General features: G+C 37.6%; 2 protein-coding genes across 2 annotated transcripts in view; both read left to right on the forward strand.

Moving 5' to 3' along the window:
- dgkaa (diacylglycerol kinase, alpha a) overlaps positions 1-7064 on the forward strand; it is a 34682-nt gene extending 27618 nt beyond the window's left edge. Inside the window, exons 19-24 of the mRNA XM_028010221.1 lie at positions 1457-1521; positions 1797-1887; positions 2002-2188; positions 3951-4068; positions 4249-4309; positions 5706-7064. Of these exons, the coding sequence (XP_027866022.1) occupies positions 1457-1521; positions 1797-1887; positions 2002-2188; positions 3951-4068; positions 4249-4309; positions 5706-5780 (597 nt within the window). The 3' untranslated portion in view covers positions 5781-7064. The remainder of the gene's footprint in view (positions 1-1456; positions 1522-1796; positions 1888-2001; positions 2189-3950; positions 4069-4248; positions 4310-5705) is intronic.
- Positions 7065-8336: 1272 nt separating this feature from the next.
- Positions 8337-23619, forward strand: tamalin (trafficking regulator and scaffold protein tamalin). The gene is made up of 8 exons (XM_028010223.1): positions 8337-8733; positions 12436-12488; positions 13423-13477; positions 15908-16010; positions 18305-18398; positions 21304-21370; positions 21802-21868; positions 22719-23619. Exons 1-8 carry the CDS (start codon positions 8536-8538, stop codon positions 23210-23212), a joined length of 1131 nt encoding a protein of 376 aa, XP_027866024.1. The 5' UTR covers positions 8337-8535; the 3' UTR covers positions 23213-23619.
- Positions 23620-25319: the final 1700 nt, after the last annotated feature.

Here is a 25319-nt window from a genome sequence, read left to right on the forward strand (position 1 = left end):
TGTTTGTGTCTTAGGATTCAGGATAATTCTTCTAGCTAATCAGTTAGCCTGTTTAGCTTAGCGTAGTTTACTGTATAAAACTCTTTTTTTAGTGTCATTATGCTAACTATGTTCAACTTATCATCTTAACCTGCCAATGGGAAAAGAGATGGAAATTAGTCTCCTGTATTTACATTTAAATATTAATTAATATAAAATGTCCCATTTTTGAAATCTAAATAAACTTGAAAAAATCAAAATTATATATTAGTGGCAGTTATGGAACAACAAAAAGGCAAAGGCTAATTTTGCTAGTCAAACAATTAGCCTGTTTAGCTTAACATAGCTTAAGTGTATACAACTATTATTTTTTTAGTGTCGTTTTGCTTGCTGTATTCAACTTATGTATCATCTTAAAGTCAAACTTATTTGAAAAAATAAACAAAAAATTATTAATGGCAGTTGAAGAGCAACAAAAGGGCAGAGGCTAATTTTTCTAGTGACACAATTAGCCTGTTTAGCTTAGCGTAGCTTTACTGTACGCAACTATTATTTTGTTATGCTAACTCTGTTCAACTTACTTGTCAACTTTAAAGTCAAAATTACTTAACCAAACTTGAAACAATCAAAAAATATATATATTAATGGCAGTTGAAAAACAACAAAAGGGCAGAGGCTAATTTTTGTAGTGAAACGATTAGCCTGTTTAGCTTAGTTTAGCTAAACTGTTTACAGCTCTTATTTTTTAGTGCCATTATGCTAACTCTGTCCAGCTTAAAGTCAAAATTATTGAACCATTATAGGCTACAAATTCTAAATAACTGTTTAATTACCCCATTTTTTTCCTTTCTGAAGAGTTTTTTGTGCATTAGTCTGAGACTGCTTTTCTTTATTATTAAACATAATAAAAAAATAATCCTGCTCATGGGAATATAGATAAAAATTAGTCACCTGGCTATAATCTCACATATTGAAATGTAAATGTTAATATATATTAGCCTCCTAAGCTTAGCGTAGCTTAACTGTACACAACTCTTATTTTTTAGTTCTGCCAACTTAAAGTCAAAATTACTGAACCAAACTTCAAACAATCAACAAAAAAATGTATGATAGTTGAAAAACAATAAAAGTGGCACAGGCTAATTTTTTGACTAGAAAAATTAGTGCAGCTTAACTATATACAACTCTTATTTTGTAGTGCTGCTGTGCTAATCTATTCAACTTATTTATGAACTTAAAGTCAAAATTATTGAACCATCAAAGACTTGAAAACAACTGTCTTATTACCCCCTTTTCTCCTTTATAAAAAGTTTTTTATGTGCCGTAGTGTGAATACACATCAACCTGCCAATGGGACTAGAGATAGATAGTCCCTTTGCCATAATCTCACGTGTTTACATGTAAATGCTGATTATTATGTCTCATTTTTAAATAGATATTCTGCATTGCTCATTGCTGTTTTCTGTTGCATTGGCAGGATGCCTCCATTGCACACAGATTTCATACAATGAGGGAGAAGCATCCTCAGAAATTTAACAGCAGGTAGGTGTGCTTTATTGGACTGTGCTCATTTTATTCCCTTATTTATCCAGCACAGGGTAAGAAAAAGCAGTATCCCACTCACATTCACAAGAAAATTGCTAAAAGATTAAAACAAGGCAATGTTGGGAAACAGTTGTCTTCAGTTCTGAGCAACACAGGTGGTGCCAACAGATGTGTGTCTGCGTCACCGCACGGCTTCTCTTCCTGAAAGACAAAACGCTGTCTGAACGTGAAGCAACAGTTAAACCTAAAAGACACATTTTTCAAATCTGCAGAATGAAGAACAAGCTGTGGTATTTCGAATTCGCCACTTCAGAAACCATCTCTGCTTCCTGCAAGAAACTCAGCGAAAGTTTAACGATAGAGGTGAGCGCGTCTCACCCGAAGCAACACACCTGCAGATGTGCATTTAAATTTTGAAATAAGCAACAAACAAGGTCGCAGACTGCACGCTAATTGTTTTATCTCTCTTTCTCTCAGTGCTGTGGCACTCCTCTGGATCTCAGTAATCTATCTTTGGAGGGGATTGCTGTCCTGAACATTCCCAGCATGCACGGTGGCTCCAACCTGTGGGGCGAGACCAAAAAAGCAGATATTAAGGGACAAGCAAGTCAGGAAGAGTCGGAAGTGATTGTCAATCCGGACATCCTGAAAGTGACTTCCCAAGGTATTTTCTCCTCCGCTGAGTGATGAAAGTAAAACCTCAGCACATCATGTGACTTGCGCAATATCGAAGTTCCTCTTTGCTCTGCAGAACCCATTAGCTAATTGTTTTTAAGCGATTCCAAATCCAGATTTCCTGTTGCAGCTGTTATCAGTTAAAAAGCTCATGTCCACAGCAACAAACCGCACAGTGACGGAATCAGACCTGCATTCGATTGGCTGCATGTGAAAATAAAATAATCAAATGGATAAACACATAATTTACTGGGATGCTCTTTTCTGTTGGACATTGTGTTCATTTTCTGTGGCTAGAATGGGTATACATATTATTCCTCACAGTCAACAGTGTGGAGCTTCAACCCACATCTCATAATTGCAGCTTGTGAATCATACATATCCTGCCTCTGCCCAGCCTGTCAGATTATTTTCAGTCACGAGAAGCATTTTAATGGAGAATCCCTCACTGAGTAGCACAGTGAGGGTTCAGGATATTTTATTTTTGTTGTAATTTACTAGAAACCCTTTGTGAGCAGGTGTAACACTGGCAGTTTGTGCTATTCTATGATTTAAAGGTGATTAGATAGGTTAGGATAGGTCTATAGGTTATACAAAATATATTTGTGGAGGCCAAGTTAATGTATAAAATATTCAGTTACTGTTAAAACTTATTTGTTTAATTAGTAATTTAGTAAGTGCATTTGTTGAGGTTTAGGTAGCATTATTATATTGCATGTAGCTAATTTCATAATGTTTTATTGCGAATAAGTGTTTTATTTTAAGTTTGTATGTTTTATAGCTTAATTGGCCATTTTGCAATTTATGCAAATGAGGTGTGCTGCGCTGGAGCGTTAACAAAGGATAGACAGCAGAGAGAAGGGAAGGCGACAGAGCCACACGGTTTTTCAATAATTGACAAAATTAATAAAAAGTTAACTCAACTTACCGCTGTAAGTTTATCTTTCACAAACTCACATTTAGGTTCAAAATCTAAACCTCACTAAATTTATTTGACTTAAAGAGTAGAAGATAGTAGACACAACTATCCATCCATTTTCTTACACCCTCGTCCCTAGTGGGGTCGGGAGGTGCTGGTGCCGATCTCCAGCTAACGTTCCAGGCGAGAGACGGGGTCACCCTGGACAGGTCGCCAGTCTGTCGCAGGTCAACACAGAGACAAACAACCATACACACACACTCACGCCTAGGGAGAATTTAGAGACCAATTAACCTGACAGTCATGTGTTTGGACTGTGGCAGGAAGCCGGAGTACCCGGGGAGAACCCACGCATACACAGGGAGAACATGCAAACTCCATGCAGAAAGACCCCGGGCCGGGAATCAAACCCAGGACCTTCTTGCTGCAAGGCAACAGTGCTACCAACTGCGCAGCCCTAGACACAACTAAATGTGGCTCAAATATTTTACAGTGTATGTTAAACTGTCTAAAGAAGGAACAGTGGTGAACTGGTGACAGAGAGAAACCAAGGCTCACTGATGCTAACGCGGAGTTAAGGCAGGTTTTCGGTATTTCGTTTGATCCAACAGGAGAGTTACTGTAGCCCAAATTGAAGAAGAAACTAATGCTAGTTCTGATAGAAGATTGGACCTGAGTTCCACCATCCCTGTGGATATAACTGGGACACAAACCACCTTCCTGGGATCTTCTGCCACCATGTTGGTGTTAGATACCACACCAAACTGGAGTCCATACCTTGAGTCTTTCTGATCAAACTGAGCTGTTTGTGTTCCCTGCTGGTGTTTTTCAGACCTCAGTGACCGCAGGCTGGAGGTGGTTGGCCTGGAAGGAGCCATGGAAATGGGACAGATATACACGGGTCTTAAAAGCGCTGTGAGGCTCGCTAAAACTTCCCAGATCACCATCAGGTAGGAATGAGTCTCTAAGACAAGTTTTCATTCGCCAAATGAGATAACCACTTCTGCTTGTGTTAATTACAGCTAAAAGCAAATGTTTGGTGTACAAATTCACATTTACAATAACATATTTTAGTTTCTTAATCAAAAAACTCCATGCAACTTGACATTTTGTTTGTGTTTCATACTCAGGACAAAGAAACCGTTGCCGATGCAAATAGATGGAGAGCCATGGATGCAATCCCCCTGCACGGTAAATAAAACCTGGAAATATCAATAAAGCTGGAGTACAGCAGGATTTCTGCAAGGTCTTTAAAAAGTATTTAAATTCTTACATTTTGTCATCTCAATTTCACTCCTTAAAAATGTCCAGAATACCAACAGAATGTATTAACTTTAATTACTTTGATGTTAAACTTTTAATGTTTTTTTCATTCCTTTTTTCTTCCACTGTATTTTTTTTATTTTTGAGAAATGACAGTTTGAGTACAACGTAGCATTTGAGCCGTTGTAGATAAAAGAAAACATGTGGCAGCTGGGAGCCAAATATCGACGAAAAAACCTCAGAAATTTAGAAAAATTAAAAAGAAACGTGGATATAAAAAGTCCGACATCTGCAAGAAAAAAAGTTTCTTTAGCAAAGGAATAAATTTATGTTAAAACTAGAACTTTCTCTGCCGTTGTAAAGTCATATATTTCCATGAAAAGAATTCAAAAGTTTACAGAGGTTATAAAGTCAAATATTAGTATTTCTGTCACAAATTATTTGTACCACAAATGATTAAAATGGTACATTTACAAAATGTGCTTTAAAGTTTAAATACTTAAACCTTAAAGAACATTTTTTGTTGAACATTTTTGCAAATGTCTGACTTTACAATCTCAGAAAACATTAAAAAAAAAATTCTGATTAATTAAAAAAAAAAAATCCTAAAAATGTATTTTAAATTTTCTATTAACTGCCTTTAATAACTGAAAATAATTCTACTTTTTCTTACAAGTTATGACATTACAACATTTGTTGATGGAAATTTACTCTTCTGTGACTATATAGTTCTTTTTCTTTAAAGAGTAATGATTGTAATACTCCGGCGCAGTTCCTAGGGATGCAATGAAAAGATTTCTGCAAGTTTTTAGAAAGTATTAAAAAGTAAAAAGTTTCATTGTCTCAATTTTATTTAATAAAAACCCATATTTTTGCTAAAAAATACCATTATTTAGGTTTTAAATGTGCAAATCTGTAGCTTCATTATGTCTTTCATTTACTTTTTACTTTAAATATTGAAGAATACTTTGGCATTTATTTGTTTAATGTTCTGTACTTTTCTTATTATGACGCTTTTACTAATATAAAGCCAGCTATAGTAAAAAACATGAAAAACATAAAAATGACCAACTGTTGTTTTTTTATGGAAATAAAATCTAAAAATGCATATTTACAACTTGCTCTTCTCCCTTGAAATTGTGTAGAAGTCGTAAAGTTAGATTTTGTTGTCTGACTAACATAATCTAAAATTAAACATGCTTTACTGGATTTTGCAGAAACCCTGTATTAGAAACATTTTTAACCGTCGCATTAGCTTCAGTACAATGTTTGATTTGGTAACGTTTTTAACCGCCGGACATTTTGCGCTCCTCTTGTTTTTCAGATTCATATCACACACAAGAATCAAGCGTGTATGTTGGTGGCTCCTCCATCTAAACCATCAGGCTTCTTCAAATAAAACTGACCGTCTTAACGCATGTTTACTGTGTATTCAGGACTGACACTTTTTGATATAGAATCAGTGTATGAGGTAGTTTAATATTTGCATTGTAACAAAGAAAATAGGATGTTTTTTTCCAGACATCTTGTGTCTGTAACACACATTTCAAGCATGGCATCATATGAAAACAGACCGAATGTTAAACTATGTTTGCATTGTGGCCAAAAGGATTTTGACCAAATTATCTCAGTGTTAGTAAAACTCTCTGATCCTGCTGTTTCGAAGCTTGACAGCAGGTGGGAGTGCTGCTCTTTAGAAACTTTAGGTAAGATTAAAGTGGCTGTGATCTTAAATAGGAGAACTATTTGGCTTTATGTGCCTTTATAATCATTTCTCTTTGGTTCTGATTAGACAGAAGACTGAGGTTTTCTGTATGTTTGCACTTGGAGGACTGACCATGTAGTATTCTTGTTTTGTTGTGGCTGTAAATATTGCTCTGAAAGCTAAATGTATGTTTAGAAACAAAGGTGGAGAAAGAAGCACCTTTATTTCAAATTTAGGCTGATATTTTAGCTTTTTTTTTTTATTATTATTTTCAAAAATATACTTGAAAACTGTTTAAGGGAACGGAAAACAAGCGGGCTGCTGTTCCCCTCTGTGTTTTCCAAGTTTTTTTTTTACCCTTATGTGGACCAAACTTAGTTTTTCTGGGTTTGATTAAATCAGAGAGCTACTCCTTAGTGATCATATTATCAATACATATTCTCTGAATGTGTTATGAGTTAGACAATTGATTGGGGCTATTTATTACAGTATATGTATTTCAATGCTTTATCAGCTGTATCATTTCAGTATAGCCAGAGAATGTAAAAGTAATAACTTCATGTAAAAATTTTAATAAATTGTCTAGGATTCAGTTTGTGTTGTGCTCATTTAAAACACATTTAACAGAACATCATGTAATTGATTAATTTTACCTCAAGGGGGCAGAATTTATCTTCCAAAACTTTTATTAACTCCATGTTTAATATAAAATATATATATGCATGTGCTAATAAGCTGCTGATTTGTTGTGTGCATTGATTTCTTTTGTGATTCGATTCCCAGTAAAACACAAAGATCGATACAGAATTGGTGCCTTGAAAAATCATTTATATCCCTTGAACTTTTCCACTGTTGGTTAAAATCACAAACTTCAGTTAATTAGTTATTTGGTTTTTATGCTTTTGACCAACACATGCAAGAACAATCATTGTAAAGTGTAAAGAAAGGATTGTTGAATTAAAATGTATATTAAAAATACATGGCTTTCACGTGTTTTTGCAAATAAAAATGTGAAAAATGTGCATCTGTATTCACCTCCATTCACATTTGTCCTTGAATAAAATGCAGTGAAACGTAACATGTAGATACTCAGATTACACTTGTGTGTAATTTAATATTTCATTTTAACTCATTAAGAGCTGCAAATATTAAATATTTTTGTTGGGCTAGAAAATGTTTTAATGTTAGAAGATGCTCAGCAACAAAAATGAGATTAATTTTTTTAATATTTGGTGAAACTGTCACACTGTTGTGACAGTTTAGCATGAGACAGATCATCTATGAAAACAATTGAACTCCATCTTCTCCCAGTGCTAACTAGAAACAACCAATCAGAGCCAGGAGAAGGGTCTTAGCGCTGTCAATCATTCTTGTGTGAGCGCTACTCATCGCTCCCCACCTTCACCTCTCTACTCTCTATTACTTCTTCCTGATTACAGAAACTGTCATGAATTCTAAGACAACAGATAAACAGTTTTCCTGGAACTGTAAGTTGTTTTCCCACCGTTTAACAGTGTATACATGAGGTTGACTGACAGCGCTAAGACCCTCCTCCTGGCTTTGAGGAGGAGGGAGCAGTGAATCTTTTCAAACTGCAATAGTAGAGGAGGTAAAATGTGATCTTTTCACATTTTATCTGTCTACATTACACTGTGACAGTCATTGCCTCCTAGCAAAGGTTGGCAGAGTACCCCAAAAGTATTATTCAACATATTTTTACTCAGGTTAAAGAAAAAAGTAGCCATCCAAGAAGTTATTTAATAGTAAAAAGTATTTGGTAATAACTGATCAAATAGTCAGTAATTTAATATTGTAAAATTGTATCATCAGACAGACCAAAATCTAAAGTTAAATGGTCATTTTGGTGTTTTAAAAACTAAAATGGCAATAATTCATGTCAATAACAAAAAATAACAAAATCAGGCAAACAAACAAAAAATTCCAAATCATTTTCTTTCATGAAACTTTAACAAAAACTTCAGGTGTCTGTGTGTAGTGAATTTTTGGTTAAAACATGTTTGTTTTTCATTCAATATACACTCAAATAAGAGCAGCAATACTTCATAATAAAATTCCTCAACTAAGACAAAAAAGTACAGCGCAGTAAAAATACTCCTAAAAGTATTTCTTTTTCAATTCAAGTAAATGTAATTGAGTAAATGTAGCTAGTTACTACCCAACACCGTCTCCTAGTCTGATTCCCTTCAGTGTGAAATGTGAAGGGCAAACGCCCGAGGCGCTCTTGAAAGCACCACAGTCATGGCTGTTGGCACTCATTTACGTCGCTCGGAGCTAATGAGTCCCCGCCTCCACCGCCTGTTGAGCGGCGACACTTCACTCCCAGGAGCCGCAGTGAAGTTCTGGTGAGCTTCACGTTGAGGCTCAAACTTTCGGCATCTCTCTCCGTCGTCTCGTACCGGACTGTCTTCACTTTTACGTCCCAGCAGCGATGACGTTCAGGAGGCTGAAGAAGGTGAACTCCAGCGGGGTGGACGGAGGACCCGCATCCCAGGACAACGACATTTATTTCCCGTCGTCAAAGTCGGACAGCTGCAGGACGGTGGACCTGCCGGCCAACTCCTCGGAGGTTTATAACTACAAGACTCTGGCTTATTCTGGGGGCACGCTGCCCAGAAACTTCAAGAAGGTAGGGCTCAAAAATTGTTTGATTATTTTCACACCGTCAAATTTATCATTTGCAGACGTAAAACTAATTTTAAAAATCTTGTTTTCTTTCTTATTTTTGTTTCTATTTACACTTTTAAAAAAATTAACTCATAAATAGTTAACATTATCCTCAGTCATCACTAAAAGCAGCATGTTCAGTCCATTAGCCCACATTTGGGACAAAACAGGGGCGGTTCATCCCCACATGGGGCCCTTATCGGAATCGTAATGGGGGCCCAAGAGCTTCCAACCACATTCAGTCACTATTTTTCACTTTTGTCCTTTCTTATAGTTGAGTTTTTTCTCCCAGTTTTTCTTTATTGTTCTCCTGTTCTGTCATGTCTCATACCAACATTGCATCAGTTCATAAAACCAGTTTTTTGTTTGTTACCTGCTGTAGTTTATAGTTTAGTGTCATAACAGTATAAAACTCAATCACATTTACAATAATACAAATATATATATATAATATGGATTTTGGCTATGAAATTTATTCGGCAATCAATAGATGCTTATCAGAACAGTTAAATTAAATTTAAAAATTGATCAGTCTTTTCCTATTTTTCTTACATAAGTCATTAAAATATTAAACCACCAATAACAAAACTGATAAAGTACATTACTAAAGACTGAATGGTTTGTTTCTGAATGTGAAACAGGCGTAAGCTGGGATGAAATGGAAACCAGAGACTAATATCATCGACATACCATAAAGAAATTAATTGACTTTACAACAAATTGTTTGTTGCTCCATTTTAGAAATTAACATTAATCCACATCTTAATGGCATTTGCTAATAATTTTAAGTAGTTTGCCCTTATTTTGCTGACCAGGTCTTTACGGTAACAAGAAAACATCTAATTATTGTTGACGATAAACATTCAGCTGGGTAAATATGTAATTTAAACACAAAGTTTTAATACATTGAACTGAAATGTATTCAAATACCAAAATATTGTATCCAAGCAATACTTTGTAATTTCAGCATTACACAAATTATGCAGCTCTAATGGAAAGCCAATCAATAACAATATGTTTTACTCAGGAAAGCAATGTTTTTCAGCCACAGTGTAATTTACAATAAACGATCAGATATTTAGGACAGGTTTTACCCATGATGCATCAAAGTGAGCTGCCCTGTCTGCTGTGGTTCAGGGTCTGATGTAGGACAGTTTCTTGTACTTGATCTAGATCTTGGAGTAGATCACAGTCATAAGCATAAAATATGAGAAATCTAAAATCTCTTTCAGATCTTATCTTTAGATGATTTTTGTACTTGTTGTGGTTTTAAAAAAATTGCTGAGCTCGTCTCCCCGAAAACGGCCTGATCTCTTCATTTTGCCTCTACTTGAAGATTAAGTCATTGATTTTTAAGTGACTGACATTTCTTCTTCTACTCTGTCCAAGAATGAGATCACTTTTCTGTCTAATTCTGGTCACTCAGCATTTTCCTGCTCTGGGTTTTCTCCAGTTGTTCAACATTAACTTTGGGCTAAAGACAGACATTTCGGGTGTTTCACAACCGATAGTCCAGTAGACTCGGTTTGATCGGGAATCAAAATTGCAACATTTGTTACATTTTCACTGTGTTAAACAATCCAAACTAATTGTTCCCTCCCCACCTGCGGGGGTGCTGCACCTTCAAGGAAACGACATGAAAACTTCAGAAGAAGAAATTTGCTACTTCCTTCTTCAAAGAATCTAAACAAAAATGGAGTAATGTCAAATGTTAGCAGTTTCTCTTTTGACATTAGTAAAAGACCATGACCCATTTCTCCTGCTAGCGTTAGCCTCTCGCATTTGTTTTGGTTGTATTTACCCAGAATGCCTTGTGCTACAGTTCACTTCCTGCTTTAATCGATCTCTATAGTTTGTTTGCCTAGAAAGTCTGATTTGCTTGGGGAAGCGTGATTGCGCAAAAAATCGAACTTTTGTCAGCCTAATAATCTGGGTCTCGGCTGGGTTGACGTGAACTCTGGCGGGGTATGAACACACCCGTGAACGCCAATCGGACCAAAGAAAGCTCCAAAATCATGAAGCGGACTATGGTGCAGGGCTTTGTGGGTAAATACAACCAAAACAGGCGTGCTAGTCTAGCGCTAGCGAGAGAAATGGCTCGTGGACTTTTACCCAAACAAAAGACAAATTCTACAACCGCTTAACACATTTTCAGCAACAAGGCAAATTGAAGTGCTAAAGTTTCATTTTTGTTTACATTTTGGAAAGATAGAAGTTGCACTTATTGTCTCCACCTCCAGATCATGGCTGCTCCTGTGGCAGCTCGTTTTCTGTGAAAGTACGATTGATGCTTCAGCACTGTTTAATACTAAAGTAAATACTAAAGTTCAGTACATACTAAAGATATTCTAGGTGGATATCTAGAACAAAGTGGTCATTATAAACCAGGAAAGACTAAAGTGTTTTTCCACAAACAAGAGATGTGATATTAATAGGTACACTCATTTATTCCAACTCAAACTTCATAAATTAAACTGATAGTTATGACTTATTTACATCATTTACACTGAAGAGTTTTGTTCTGTTGGAAAACATCAGTTGCTTGTAGCTGATGTTTTGGAGGATTTTGTGTCGTTTCCTTCAGTAGTTCTTGGTGCAGCGCCACCACAGGCGCGGAGGGGAACAGGTTTTTCAGTTTGCTTGGATCTTTGGTCACAATGCAGCGTGAAATCGAAAATGTAACAAATGTTGCAGTTTTGGTCCATAATCAAACCGAGTCTCCCGAAAACAGCTCTAGAGAATCCTGTCTCCACAATGTGTCATACAGTGAGGCGCAGTTATTAGGAACCCCACCCACTCGCAGCCTGCAGTGGGGCCAACAACACTGCATTGTGCGCGCTCAGGGACGGAGACCTTGTCAGGTCCGCCCCGGCTGCTCCGTGTGGGTACTTGGGAATAAATGCACTCATTGAGACAAGTGCTGGACAATTCTGGGACATAAAGAAAGCAACATTTTACTGGGCAGAGAGCCTCTGGCACAAAGCAGGCTTTCATGGGAGCAACATTTGAAAATGATTTAGGTGATTTTCAGCCAAAGTATCTGGATGCTTGCATGTCATTTTTACACAGTCAGATAGAACTGGAGCCTGACCTGCTGCTGACTTTGGTTTATCTCTCAATGCGCTTATTGTAGCCCAGTGTTTACCACAGTGCCTTGTGTGTTTCTGTTTACAGCCTGGAGTTTGTGTGAATGGCTCTAAATAATGAAAAAATAAATAAATCAACAGTTTGTGTGCTTCGGGGGCAGCTGACCTACTGTGAAATTCAGGCTAAACTTAGCTTTAGGTCTAATTTTGCGCAGTTTTGGTCCATAATCAAACTGAGTCTCCCGAACTTTCAGGTGTGAAACCTGTTAGTTTCACACCTGATAGTTCAACTTCAATTTCCAGTTGAAAGTAAACAAAAAGCATCCCAGACATGCATGTCTAGTTTCAGTCTTATTGTTTTCAAGCATAGTGGATCAGTGGTTTAAAGACACAAACACACAACTTGCCACGCGCTTGCTATTGATAGACCTGACAGACCGGTTGAAGCAGTGATGTGTACAATACATCCTTCACATGTTGGACACTTTGGGGTGGGGAATCCCTTGTGAGTAATCTGGCAGTAACCTCACGCAGGTGTCTAAGATGTTTCATCTCTCGCTTTCGTTTTCTCCTCACAGGGTGGAGGCTCGCAGAAGTGGAAACCCCTAACGCTGCCCCCAGAACCACAAAGGTACAATCTCCTCAGTTCCTTCGTCAACATCAGTCACAGCTTTCTTCTTCTTCTCTCACTCTGACGCCATGACTGCGTCATCGCAGAGTCCAAACAGAGAGCTTTTGTAGATTTAGGTTTTCGTGAGATCTGTAAAGCATCTTCATGAATTTTTATGTCTGCTGCTGGTGGCATTTCATTGTCCTGTGTCTCTGTGACGTCCACATGCAGCCGGACACAGAGGACGTCCTGTGCAGCAGCAACATGTCCTCTCATGCTTTTCAGACACTGTACTAATAAATCCACTTGGCCTGAAAGACTCTTGAACTTTTCCACCGTTTGTCCCATTGCAACGACAAACATCACTGTGTTATTTTGGTACTTTTTGTGATTCACCAACAGAAAATAAGGCATTATGTAAATAAAAATGAGAAGACTGTAATTATTTTTGTGAAAAACATATCATGATATTAGTGTTTTGTATCAGTCAATCGATAATTATTGATCAGTTCTTTGTTTTAAATATCTGAAACTGGTTACGTGACCTTATTTAATCCAGTTGTCACTTCTTGCTTTTGTTTTCTATTTTTAAGCAGTTAAACTTCTGCTACATAAGTTACTCAACTGGTTGTTGGTAGTATTAATTAACATCAAGGTCAAATAACTCATAGACGGACTATCTACTGATTAAGTGATTTCTGAATGCAGAAGATTGTATTGGTTCTTATTTATGGGTGTCAGAGTTTTACATTTTACATCTGTCTGCTGCTTTGTTGGTTTATGATAGAGGTGCCTTCCTTCAGTCAATAAAGGTTGCTATATCAGAACAGCTTGCAAATAATAACTGACTTTCTTTTGGTTCATGAATAGATAAATAATTTTGACTGTCCTGGTTTTAAATCTTTTTTTTTTTTCCTTTCTTTCTTTCTGTCTGTCTTTCTTTCTCTCTCTTTAGGAAAGTGGTGGACTTGGAGAAAAATGAAGAGGAGGCCTTTGGTTTTGAGATTCAGGTAAATCACATGATTAATGAAGGTTTCTTGGTTTTGGAAAATGCCGTTTGATTCTCATGATTTAAAGTGTCAGAAACAATCAAATAATTTCTACAGATTCACCGAACCGATATTAATATCTGTATCCGTCTCACTATTGGAAAAAATCTATGTGCCAGATCCATAAGCGCAGATCTATCCGGTCTAATTCTCTGCTTTTTGCTCTGAGTGACGTCATGCTTTATTATTTCTTTTACGTTATATTTATATTTCCTAATTGCACTTTCTGAACCATTGAAAGAAGGTTTGTTGTATTTTATTTTCACATTTGACCACGTTAGTCAACCTATTGTATTACATTGGCTGTTCTTCTCATAATTGCACTGACAGAACAAATTGTGTTGTTTTTACATATTTTACTGGTTTTGAAGCTATCGATGCATTAAAGTGTGCTATACTGATGCAGAGTTATTATATAAATTTGTATTTCAGAGGAGTTTTTCTGTATCGGACCGGTATCGACTGATACTGAACCTCAGATATCAGGTATCTGAGAAAAGTGGATTCCTAATGATTTCCTGCGTCTCTAAATTGAGTTGTTTCTTTGCGCCTGCGGGAGTAAAAAGGTCATGCATCAGTCGAATAACTTGTTCATGTTCATCCCATGACTGAAGCCTTTTTGTCCCCTGCAGCATCTTTATTTTAAGCGCTTAGGTTTACTCACACGCTGTCGATGTAAAACCTGCTCTACTCTCTCCCACCATGCCAGCAGGAACTTTACTCACAAATCTCCAGTCCCCTTGCAGCGCCACGCCTCACTCTGTTTTTCATACTCATTCTTTGAATAGTTTACAGAAATGATCAAAAAGTGTGAGCACAACATGGGTATTATAATGTGCTGCTGCTCGTATAAAGTCTTGGGGAGTGAAGGGCTTCTTCTAGGAAAAGACACGGTGTTCTATTTACGCTTTCGTTAGGCGTTCCCGCCCTTCCTGCCCGGCTGCGGCCAGAAGGAAGTGAGGCCATGAGGAGCAGTTTGATGGCCAGCAGAGACCGCCATGAATGTGGAGTCTCACGTTTCCTGGTGCTTTTCCTCCCTCCGAGTCGGTACTGTGGACACTGAGCTGGGAATGCAGCATGCAAATGTGAAATTTGCCTTTCAGTGATATTTGCATGCCAACATGTTTACCCTGCTGGTTGCTGAGAAGGAAGCCAGTAGCTGTAAATGCAAGCCAGATCAGAATCATTTCAAATTTCCACTGGCACTCTCATGCAACCTGGATGCATGCTTTAACTGGAGCAGGACCTGTGCAAGGCAGATACAAACATTTTCAACGTTTGTCTAGTTTTATTGTCCTTTTTTAACTGATAATGGCTTCTTTAGCAGCAGCACGTTAACTGTCTAAAAGGTGTCTGGTATGGGGAAGTGTATTTTTGTCCTCTCTGACCTTTGTGCAGAGGCACTATGGTCACCGAAACAAGTTCGTTCATTGAAATGCATGTGGAAGTAACAAGTCAGAGTTTCCAGGACGACAAAATATAAACGTTAACGCTGGCATGGAAGTACGCAAATAGTTTAGATAAATTAAAACAGCGAAAATGAGGAAACATGTTGGCATGTTAAGCCAAACTGTGGAACTACAGAAAGCCTTTACAGAAAGGCTGCTGAAATGTTTATTTATAGCCATTATGGGCATGAACATCATTTTAATTTAGGGTTTTAAAAAATGCATTTGAAATGTTTTTATTTCAGCCAACAACTTGAATGATTCTTATAAACAACAATTGACTTCACAAGTTAAATTTTTTTTCCATTAAGATTTGCATCTTTAAATGTACTTTTGATATTGCACAACTTTTTAAATTTTATTTGTCAAAATAACCCATTACAAAAATAATTGTTAGTTGCAGCCCTTTTTCAAATGCATCATTAAATATTACTCTTACATTCAAGCCATGATGAGTCCATTCATCCCTGTAGTTAATGCACAGACATAATTTTATCTTTTTTTCTATATGGTTGAATTGTATTTTCTCTGGTTGTTTTTTCTATTCTATGGGATTAAATCAGTTGTGGAAAAAATAGTCTTTTCATATTTGAAGGCAAACAAATTAACAAAATGATTGCATCCTTTATTTTCAGGGTTAGTGAAAAGGACAAAGATACATTTTGGACGTTCGTTAAGTTCTTCTTGCGGTTTGTTTTGGGAGGCGAGAGGAAGCGGCTCTTATTTGCTTGCGTGCGTCACACTTGTGCGTCCTCTGTGATAAAATGGTCTTTCCGCTATTGTCCGTCACGACTTCCTCTGCATGCGGTTCAGTGGGTTTCTGTCTCTGATGTTGCACTGTTACCACAATATTTCAGAACATCAGACATACGTCTGTTTTGAAAGCCATCTAAGAAGAGGAAGACTTGTTTCATCTTCATGTTCTCTGCTGTCTCTTTCCCAGACTTACGGCCTTCACCACCAAGAACAAAACTCAGTGGAGATGTGCACGTTCGTGTGCAGGGTGCACGACGGCAGCCCGGCCCACCTAGCAGGACTTAAAGTTGGTGAGTGAACCTTTTTTTTATTATTATTTCTGATTTTATCTCCATGGTTTACTTTTTTTGGATGAGACCTGAAATAACCTGAGAAAATGCTTGAAATAAACAAAAGGGAAGAGAGCATGACAAGAGTTTCCTTTGTGTTTCTATCAGCTGACATTGTACACATTACATCAGCACAAACCAACCTGCTGCTTGGTTGTTATGGGAAGTCAAAATGTGGCTGCTTAATTTGACATTTTTCCTGCTAACAAACAACTATTTCAGCGGACGAATGCAGGGCCTTTAAATGTGTTAGCACCCCTTAAACCTTTTCACAAAAAAAACTCAAAGGAGCCTCAAATTGCTGCCAGAAGTTAAATAAATTCCACCTGTGTGTAATTTAATCTCAATTAAAGCGAGCCCAATAATTTCTATTTGCATGTTTGTTTTTCTCTTTCTACCGAAACTAAAGGCTTCATTCACGTGCATTAGGTTTTTACAGACACTTCATAATCCATTTTATTTATTCTTTTGGTTGCTTTGTTTATTTATCCTGGACATTTGAAATGTCTTCCAGTTCCAGAGTTAAATATTTGCTAGAAATGAACGTTTATTCATCTTTGAGAGGGTGAACTTGCATTTTTTTACCATTATATTACTCAAAAATGGTTTCAAAACAACAATATTATTGTTCATCTGGGATGATTTATCGTCCAGCAAAATTTGTTATCATGACGGTTTTACTTCTTAAATCTATAGCGTGAGATTTCTGCCCAGTCATCTTTGCAAAAATATATCAAGCAAAAACACTTCTTAACAGAAATGTTCAAGTCTTATAAAGTTGAGATGCTTTTAGTTTTGAGTAGAGGTGAGCGATGTGGACTTTTGCTATTAGGATAGCAAAAATTATGATTAAAAAAACTATTTATTGCTTCTTCTTTTAGGTAACTGTATGACTGAGACAGCATGGCACAGCTTTTATAACGCCAGGCAAATATTGTTTTAAAGTTTCAAATAGGCTTCTTTAGAACTTAAAAAAGTGGCATTATTACCAATATATTACTTAAAAATGGTGTCAAAACAATATTATCGTTTATCGCAATAACTTCTGAAACAATTTATCATTCAGCAAAAGTATTGAGTTTGTAAATGTACAAAAGATTATAGATAATAAGATAATAACACTAAAGGACCTCCTGCCATTAAATGTTCTACAAAGTATCGACTCAGGGGAGGCTGAAGACAAATGCATGCCACACTTTTCAGAAAAAAGAAAGGGGAAAAAAGTATTATTTTTCTTCAACTTAGCAGTTAACCAAAAGACTATTTTCTTTTGGTTTGTCGCATAATTTCCCCCAAAACAGACTGAAGCAGTGAGTAAAAAACCAGAGTGATAGTTGAGTTTGAAGCAGAAGAGGTTCAGGGAAGGAGAGGAAATAAATAAATGTGAGCTGACACCAGAGAGCTTCAGTAAATCGTCTCTGCTTTTGAAAGTCGTCACGGCTCAGTCACGACTCGCCGAGCGCTACGTCTCCGCCGGTCAGCGAGGAAAGAGAGAAGGTGTTTATCTCTTCTAAATCCAAACTGGATGTGTCAGTTCCACTTCTCGCAGGCTGTCCTGTCTGAACACAAAGCCCGTCGAGTCCAAACCACATCTAATTACTCCATGCCACTCACAAAGAAGATGAAACAGCTTCAGCTGCTTAACACCACACACATGAAATATTTGGGTTCTTTCCGATATAAGGAGACTTGGAGTGCAGTCACAACCTGAAACGCCACGGCTGCACATGTGCGCTTCACATGTGCAGAGGTTTCCTCCCTTGGTTGGCTGCATCTTCAAGAAATTAAATCCATATTGACTGGGAGCATTGTGACCTCATGGCTGACACATATGTTGTAGGGCTGTTAAAGAATATTTTAGTAATCAAGTACTCTATAGAATATTTTTACGATTATCCGAGGAATCGGATCTCTCTCTCTTTCTCTCACATATTCCTACCGTTTGCTCCAAAACCGTGACGGCGCCACAAAAGCTGTCATAGTCCAACAATCGCACCACAAAGTTCAACAATCCCTGATAAAACGGCGCACAATTCAACGCCATGCTGCCAGCACTTCGCAACAACTTACAGGCGGAAGTAAGAGCGCTGCCCACCACAAATAACGATCCGGCCGGAACGCGGCACTACATAATAAAACATAATTTAACGAAGCTTCGAGGCAGATACATTTTCCTCGAGGAATTTTAATAATCAAGATACTCGAATCATTCGAGGAATCGTTTCAGCCCTAATATGTTGTGTGTGTGTGTGCAGGGGACACCATCGCAAGTGTGAACGAGACCACCGTGGAGGGATTTCTGCACAAGGACATCGTTCAGCTCATCAGGTCATGCGGCAACACACTGAGGTACGGCTGCAGCTAAAGATTATTTTTACAAATCGATTGTTCTAGCGATTAATCGAATAAAAAAATTACTCATTCTGTAATATAAATTACTAGAAATACATGAGCAGATGCAATTAAACAAATAAGCCATTTTTAAAAAGGAACATAAATATTCTATTGTCTAAAATGCAATAACAGCATTAATTTAGTGTACGCTTGACCATTTGTTAAAAAAAAAAGAAGTTCAGCCATTTCTGCTCGACTTAACACCGATACAGTGCAGGGCTGATCTGCTGACTATTTTTTAAATAATTGCGCAGCAAAATATGCTTAATAGGAGATATTTTTTAAACAATTTGAACCAAGTGAAGCCACTTGAGGAGTTCTGGCTGGAATACATATTTATAGAGAAGTTTTTTTATTATTATTATCTTGAATGCAAAATGTATATATTTTTTGTACAGGTTTGGTCTGGTTTCTAATCTGAAAATGTTGTTTTTTGAGTCTGTATTTTCCAGTTAATTACAAAAATTAATTGACAATTATTCCAATAATTAATTAATCACGATTAATCTGATAAATCGTTTCAGCCCTACACTCAGGTGAACAGTTTAAGACTGTTTTTATACTTTAAACCTCAGCTTAAACTTTCATCAAATGGTCTTTTGTGAGTCTGCATTTTCCAGTTAGCAGTTAATTGATTACATTATTAGTTGACAGTTCAATAATCAATTAACCACGATTAATCTGATGAATCGTTTCAGCCCTACACTCAGGTGAACGGTTAAAGGCTGCTTTGAAGCTTAAACCACCGTTTAAGCTTTTAAGTTAAAGTTTGTAAAGCAAATTTTTAGCTGTATACCATCAGACCAGTGGAGAAACTCAAACAGAAGTTGAGAATATTGTGTACTAAACTCCTGCTGGTGATGATTGGACGAGTATCTTCTGTAACTTCCTGTGCAGACGGTTCTGAGTTTCATACCGAGTTACATGAGGGCAGACGACTGTTATCTGATATCCGTCCTCCATGTCCTCAGGATGTTCTCAGCTGTGTCAATGCTGGAAACCCGCTGAGCCGCTCCTCAGTTACGTCACCAAACGGAACGTGCAGTTTCTGCAGTTCAGCCCGATGAGGTTCTTTGCCAGAAGAGCTAAGAGCTGAGTCAGTGGAGAGGGGGAAAAAAAAAACACAAATAGTTGACGTTTTCTGGTCCTGAAGTTTCATTTCCTACTGCTCACAAAAGTAAAACATGAATGTTTTCATTCATCTTCACTAACTGACATGAAATTCCTGTTTTTGTTCCCCTCAGTTTTTTTTTTTTTTTTAGCTCCAAGTAAATTAAACCAGATTTATGAAAACAAAAATCTGACTTACAAAGTCTAGTGGCATTGAATCTGACATGATGGACGTTTCTCAAAACTGTGACAGGTTTTATTTAAAGTGTAACTCATCAAATTAAAATACAACTGAGTTAAGTTCAAGTATTTTGTTCACACAGAAAATTTGTGATGCAAAAGAGGTTTTTCAAAGTGGGATATTCATATTTATTTCTCTTATACCAAATGATTAAAAATGCCAATGCAGCACTTTTGTACCTGTTTTTTAAAAGTGGCAACACTTTTAGATATTATCCTTCTGTTTCCATCACTTTTATAAGCTTGATTCCCCACCGACAGTATTTAAAAACCTTTCGTGACTTTTGGTTACGATCTACTGAACACTCATTACGAAAGTCGCAGAAAAATGCTAAACATGATGGGAATTTGAGCCAAATTAGGGTCAAAATTCAGCCGTTTGGAGTTCCTGACCCCAGTCATATTTTACAGTAGAAAAACGGTTCAAAGTTTAAACTTCTCATGGAAAGTTGAGCTTTGGTATCAAAATTTTGTTTTGATACCGTTTGTTTTGTACATAATAGGAGTTTAAGTTTCATAAAATGTTTTGTTTGGTTGTCTTTTTAAGAGAGTGATGATGTCAAGCACTCTAGGTTTTGATCTGAAAAACTGTCTATTTAAAATGCTGTGATGGGTTTAGTTTTTATCTCTTACGCAGTTCGTAACACATCAAAACGTAGGCATTTTTGTCTACTTTCACCCAGTGTGTCTCCTAATGTTGTAGGACATGGGGTTTTCTGTCAAATCCACCCAAAGTGTAGATTTGACACACCAAAACTCCCATTCACTTCCATTATATTTCAAATGAATTTTTTTCTCAAACCTCTTTTTAAGGGTCTCTTTAACTCGTCGTATCGCTTCCATAAAACACTGTAGACTTATAAAAACTCACACATGGGGCCACCAGAGGCTTCTGCCACTCACTGTTAAACAACATTTTGATACAATGTATCGTTTTCGCACAGCCCCTGTTTGTTTGAGATTGAATTTCTGTTGGGGTTTTTTTTTTCAGAAGGGACAAAAATCACTGTAGCAACCAATGACTCAGCATTTTCTGATGAAATTTCCTAACTTGTTCGAATAGTTTCTATGTTGTGTGTTGAGTCCCTTAGATGTTGCTCTCTTTCTTGTTTTTTGGGTGTTTAATTTGAACCACGCTCTGCTCTTAACCCCTCGTTGAGGCTTGTTAAAGTCGAAGGGACAATTAGTGCGGACAGGCTGTGAGCTTTAAGGGTTTCATAGTCGGACGTCATCAACTTACACCCTCAGCTTCACTTATTTAAAGTGTTAGTGTGTAAACGGGTTTTTTACTTTGTTCCACTGCTCTTGATTAAAGAGCGTTTATACCGTCAAAGTGGAAATGGTTCATGTTTATCCTTCCACGCTGCTTGTAAACACCAGTACTGTTGTAGACTTGTGAATAAAGCCTCTCATAGAGTTTCTTTAATAACTTTTTTCTGCCCTTGTAGGTTTTATAAGTGCTTCCTGTTGAGCTTAATAACACTGTGGTCTTTCGGCATTTCACTTTAAGGCTGGAGACGGTTTACAGTGACTCAATCCGAAAAGCTGAGCTCGAGGCCCGGCTGCAATATTTAAAGGTGAGTAGTTTCCCTTAAGCGTTTTGTTTGTGAGTCAGGCCGATTATGTGTCCAGTAGCCTTTCACACCCACACACACACATTTAGGTTATGTTAAATGCTACACATTGGGACGCCTTCCCCCTCGCTCCACACCTGTCTCCACAGCAGGTCGGCCTGTTGCACGAAGCGGTCTGAGCAGCAGACGCAGGGATTGCTGCAGGCTCAACTCAAGCAGCTTGTGAAGTGGCTCAAGTGAACAAGCTTTCCCTAAAGATTACAGCAGCTGTTCTGCTCTAATCCAATGCAATACAGCCGCTATTATAGATGCCAAGCCAGCAATTTAAACATCAACCTATTTTGGTTGCTGATATTTTATTTTATTTTTTTCAATGTGTGAAGTAGCTACTTGCTTTGTTTGTAAAGTAACAAATCTTTCGCTTTTCTCTGCAGCAAACGCTTCATGAGAAGTGGGATGAATATCGTTCGTTGATGGTGCAGGAGCAGAGGCTTGTCCATGGTAAGTAATCATTACAATTCACTGGCTTTACTGATGTCAGCTTTCATTTTTCTCATAAACAGATGAATAAATGTTCATATTTAGATCTGAAACACTGCAAAAACTCACAATTAGACCAAAAAAAAAAAGCATTTTTGGTCCAGTTTCTGCTACACGTATCTCAGCACACTGGAAATAAAACAAAACTAACTTTCAAGTAACTTTTCAGCAAAGAGATAGGAGCTTGTTTAAAGTCAATAATTCACTAATATTTAGAAAAAGTACTTGTTCCACAGGCAGATTATTTCACTTATATCATGGAAAAATTTATTGTTCTAATCTGCTGGTGGAAATGGTAATTTTGTTTAGATCAATATTATAAATTGTTTCCCTTATAACATGGGGAAAAGTCTTGTCTATACTGTTCTTTCTCATCAATATTAATAAATTATTTTAAATCATTTAAATATACAAATGTTTAAATCAAGTACCTATTTCTTGCTAGAAAGTTACTTTTAAGTTAGTTTTGTCTTATTTCAAGTGTACTATGATATTTCTCTAGAAACTAGACCAAAATTACTTTAAGATATTGTTTGTTTTTTTTTGCTTTGTTTGTTCGTTCTTTGGCATTGAGGAAAGTTGCTAGATTTACTGTTTTCAGGCAACAAATTGCATAAGCTTTTAATTTCCAATAAAACTGGAAATGTTAACTGGATTTTCCGAGCTGACTTTTATATCTGTTTCCGTCAGCAGTAAAATAAGTCAGCGATTTGCGTAATTTAACCTTTTTGTCAATAAATTCCTTTTATATGCTATATTTAAATCCAGATGTTGTTGCCTGCTGTGCTGACGTTTCTCTCGTCTCCTGCAGGTATCGTAATGAGCGACGCTTCTCTGTACGAGTCCCTGGAGTCTGCAGGAATCTACGGCAGCCTCGGTGCGCCCAGCCCCGCGGCCCAGAGAGCCCTCCACTCCACCGGCAGCACCAGCAGCAGTGCCAGCCTCCTCAGCACGGCCACCGAGGACGACCCGCTCTACCAGACCTGCCTGTACCACTCGGACGGCTACGTGGACTCGAACAGCTCCGACAAAATCAACGAGCAGCAACCTTCCCAGAGGCAGCAGCGCGTCCGACCGACCAGCGAACTCCTCACCGTGACCAAGACCCACCTGACCCGCAGCGCCAGCACGCGCAGCTACTTGAGGGGATCTTCGTCATCCCCGTCGTCCGTGGGCTCGGCGGAGAAACAGGGAGGATTCAGCTCGCTGCAGAGAAAACCCAAACAGAAGAGCTTCCGCAGGCGTCTCCTCAAGTTCATTCCAGGTTTGAATCGGCCGCTGGAGGAAGAAGAGAGCAAACTGTGAGCAACGGACAGAAATAAAGACTAAAAACAACAATGACTTTCATACTGAAGTGCCAAAGAAAACAGCAAACAGCCTCCAAAGAGTGAAGCCAAAGCTAAGTGGCTGCGTTGCTGGGAAGACCGGTGGACTTTTATTTCACAGGTGTACATAACTTTTGCTTCGGTCTGTCTCGACTTCTAAGTTATTTATTTATTTTTACATGGTTTTGTCATGCAGAATGAAGGATGTTTCATTTTTTTTTACTGCATGGACATTTTTTTTATTTTCACTTCAAAACCACAAAATCTTAGCAAGTATATTTGGCCTACTGTCTAGTGCAAATATCTTAGTGCACTTAAAATAAGACAAAACTAACTTACAAGTAACTTTTCAAAAGGGAACAGGAGGTTCTTTTAAGTGAGTAATTCTATAATATTGATTTTAAAATGTTCTAGCAGATTATTTCACTTGTCATTTTTATTTAATTTCACGTTGGGATTAATAAAGCATTTTTGAATTTGAATTTGTAACATAGAAAAAACTGTCATAAGTGAAATAAAATTCTAGTGGAAGAAAAAAAATCAATATTAATGAATTATTTACTTAAAACAAGCCTCTAAATCTTCTTGAAAAGCTTAAATAATTCCTTAGTATTGATGGAAAAAGTGCTAGTTCCACTGGCAGATTATTCCACTAATAGCAAGACATTTTCCCCATGTTATAAGTGAAATAATCTCAGTGAAAATAGTAATTTTTCCACCAATATTAAGGAATTACTGACATAAAACAAGCCCCTATTTATTCCTGACAGGTTCTTGTAAGTTAATTTTGTCTAAAATATTTACACTAGAAATTAAACCAAAAATACTTGGTAAGTTGTTGTGCTTTTGCAGTGTTGACAAACCTTTGACAACTTTAAATTGTGCAGCGATTTATAATGACTCAAAGCCTGTTTTGGTTCCTAAAAATAAAATGTGGCATTTCCAGATTACATGCTCTTTATTTTGTAAGAAGCGTCTCATGCTTGCAGCAGCCGAATGACCTCCAGCTGAATGTGCATCCTCTTCCATGTGATTCTTAAATATAGCAAGCCTTCACAACTTTTCCACCACTTCAGAAGGCCGTCCCCTCGTACATTTGGAGGCCAATGTGTGGCCGTGAAGCTTTAAGGCATTTAATGGTGTAAGGTATCCAGAATGCAGGCTGTTGTATCGCCTCTGACACGGTTTATTGTTGGGGAAACCAGCGAGGAATGTGCGGAGAAAAGCATGACCCAAAATTCCCAACACAGCCGCTTTCTTTCAGCTCCTGTGGGGCAAATGCCGATTCCTCTTCTTCCTCTCTGCCGTATTCCCACGGCGGACTCAGTTGTCCAGGAGCTTGCTGGCTCTGGGGTTGCGGGCATGCATGCGTGTTTGCTGGGTTGGGGGTTGCAGGGAGTCTTTTCACTCCCTGGCTCCCAGCTGACCCGTGAGGTCACGGTGGTCACTCTCTGCGTTGGCTTCGCGGCCCTGATCCCCTTTGTCCTCGGCTGCTCATTCACAGATGCATCAGCGGATGACGATGATGGTGAGCGATGGTATGCAGCCGTGTGCTGCACTGCAAAAATGCAAATTCTTACTAAGTATTTTTGGTCTAGAACAAGTACCTTAGTACACTTGTACACTTGGAATAAGACATTTGATGAAAAGTATTATTTCCAGTGGCAGATCATTTGACTTGTAGTGTAGGAAAAATATCTTGTTCTAAGTGAAATAATCGGCCTGTTGAACTAGTAGTTTTTTCACAAATATTAATGAATTATTGACTTAAAACAAGCTCCTATATCTTTCTGAAGAGTTATTTGTAGTTTTGTGTTTTTTCAAGTGTACTAAAATACTTGCACTGGTTGCTAGACCAAAAATACTTGGTTAGACTTTCTCTTTCAGCTGGGAATGTGCTGAGTTTTATTTATGTATCTTGTTCATAGCTGGTCAGAGATCCATATGTGTTTGTTTTAGTTTTGAAGTGTGCTGCAAAAATACAAAATCTTACCAAGTATTTGTGTCTAGATTTTAGAGCAAATATTTTAGTGAATTTGAAATAAGAAAAAGAAACTTTTTGGCAAGATATATGAGCTTGTTTTAAG

Source organism: Xiphophorus couchianus, chromosome 24 (assembly GCF_001444195.1).
Source record: "Xiphophorus couchianus chromosome 24, X_couchianus-1.0, whole genome shotgun sequence".
NCBI classification, from domain to species: Eukaryota; Metazoa; Chordata; class Actinopteri; order Cyprinodontiformes; family Poeciliidae; genus Xiphophorus; species Xiphophorus couchianus.

Bases quoted from the DNA above. Each gene is read 5' to 3' on its own strand.
- tamalin (XM_028010223.1), top strand. From the start codon at position 8,536: ATGACGTTCAGGAGGCTGAAGAAGGTGAACTCCAGCGGGGTGGACGGA. The intron at 12,489-13,422 runs GTACAATCTCCT...CTCTCTCTTTAG, and splicing joins CTGCCCCCAGAACCACAAAG to GAAAGTGGTGGACTTGGAGA. The intron at 21,869-22,718 runs GTAAGTAATCAT...CGTCTCCTGCAG, and splicing joins GGAGCAGAGGCTTGTCCATG to GTATCGTAATGAGCGACGCT.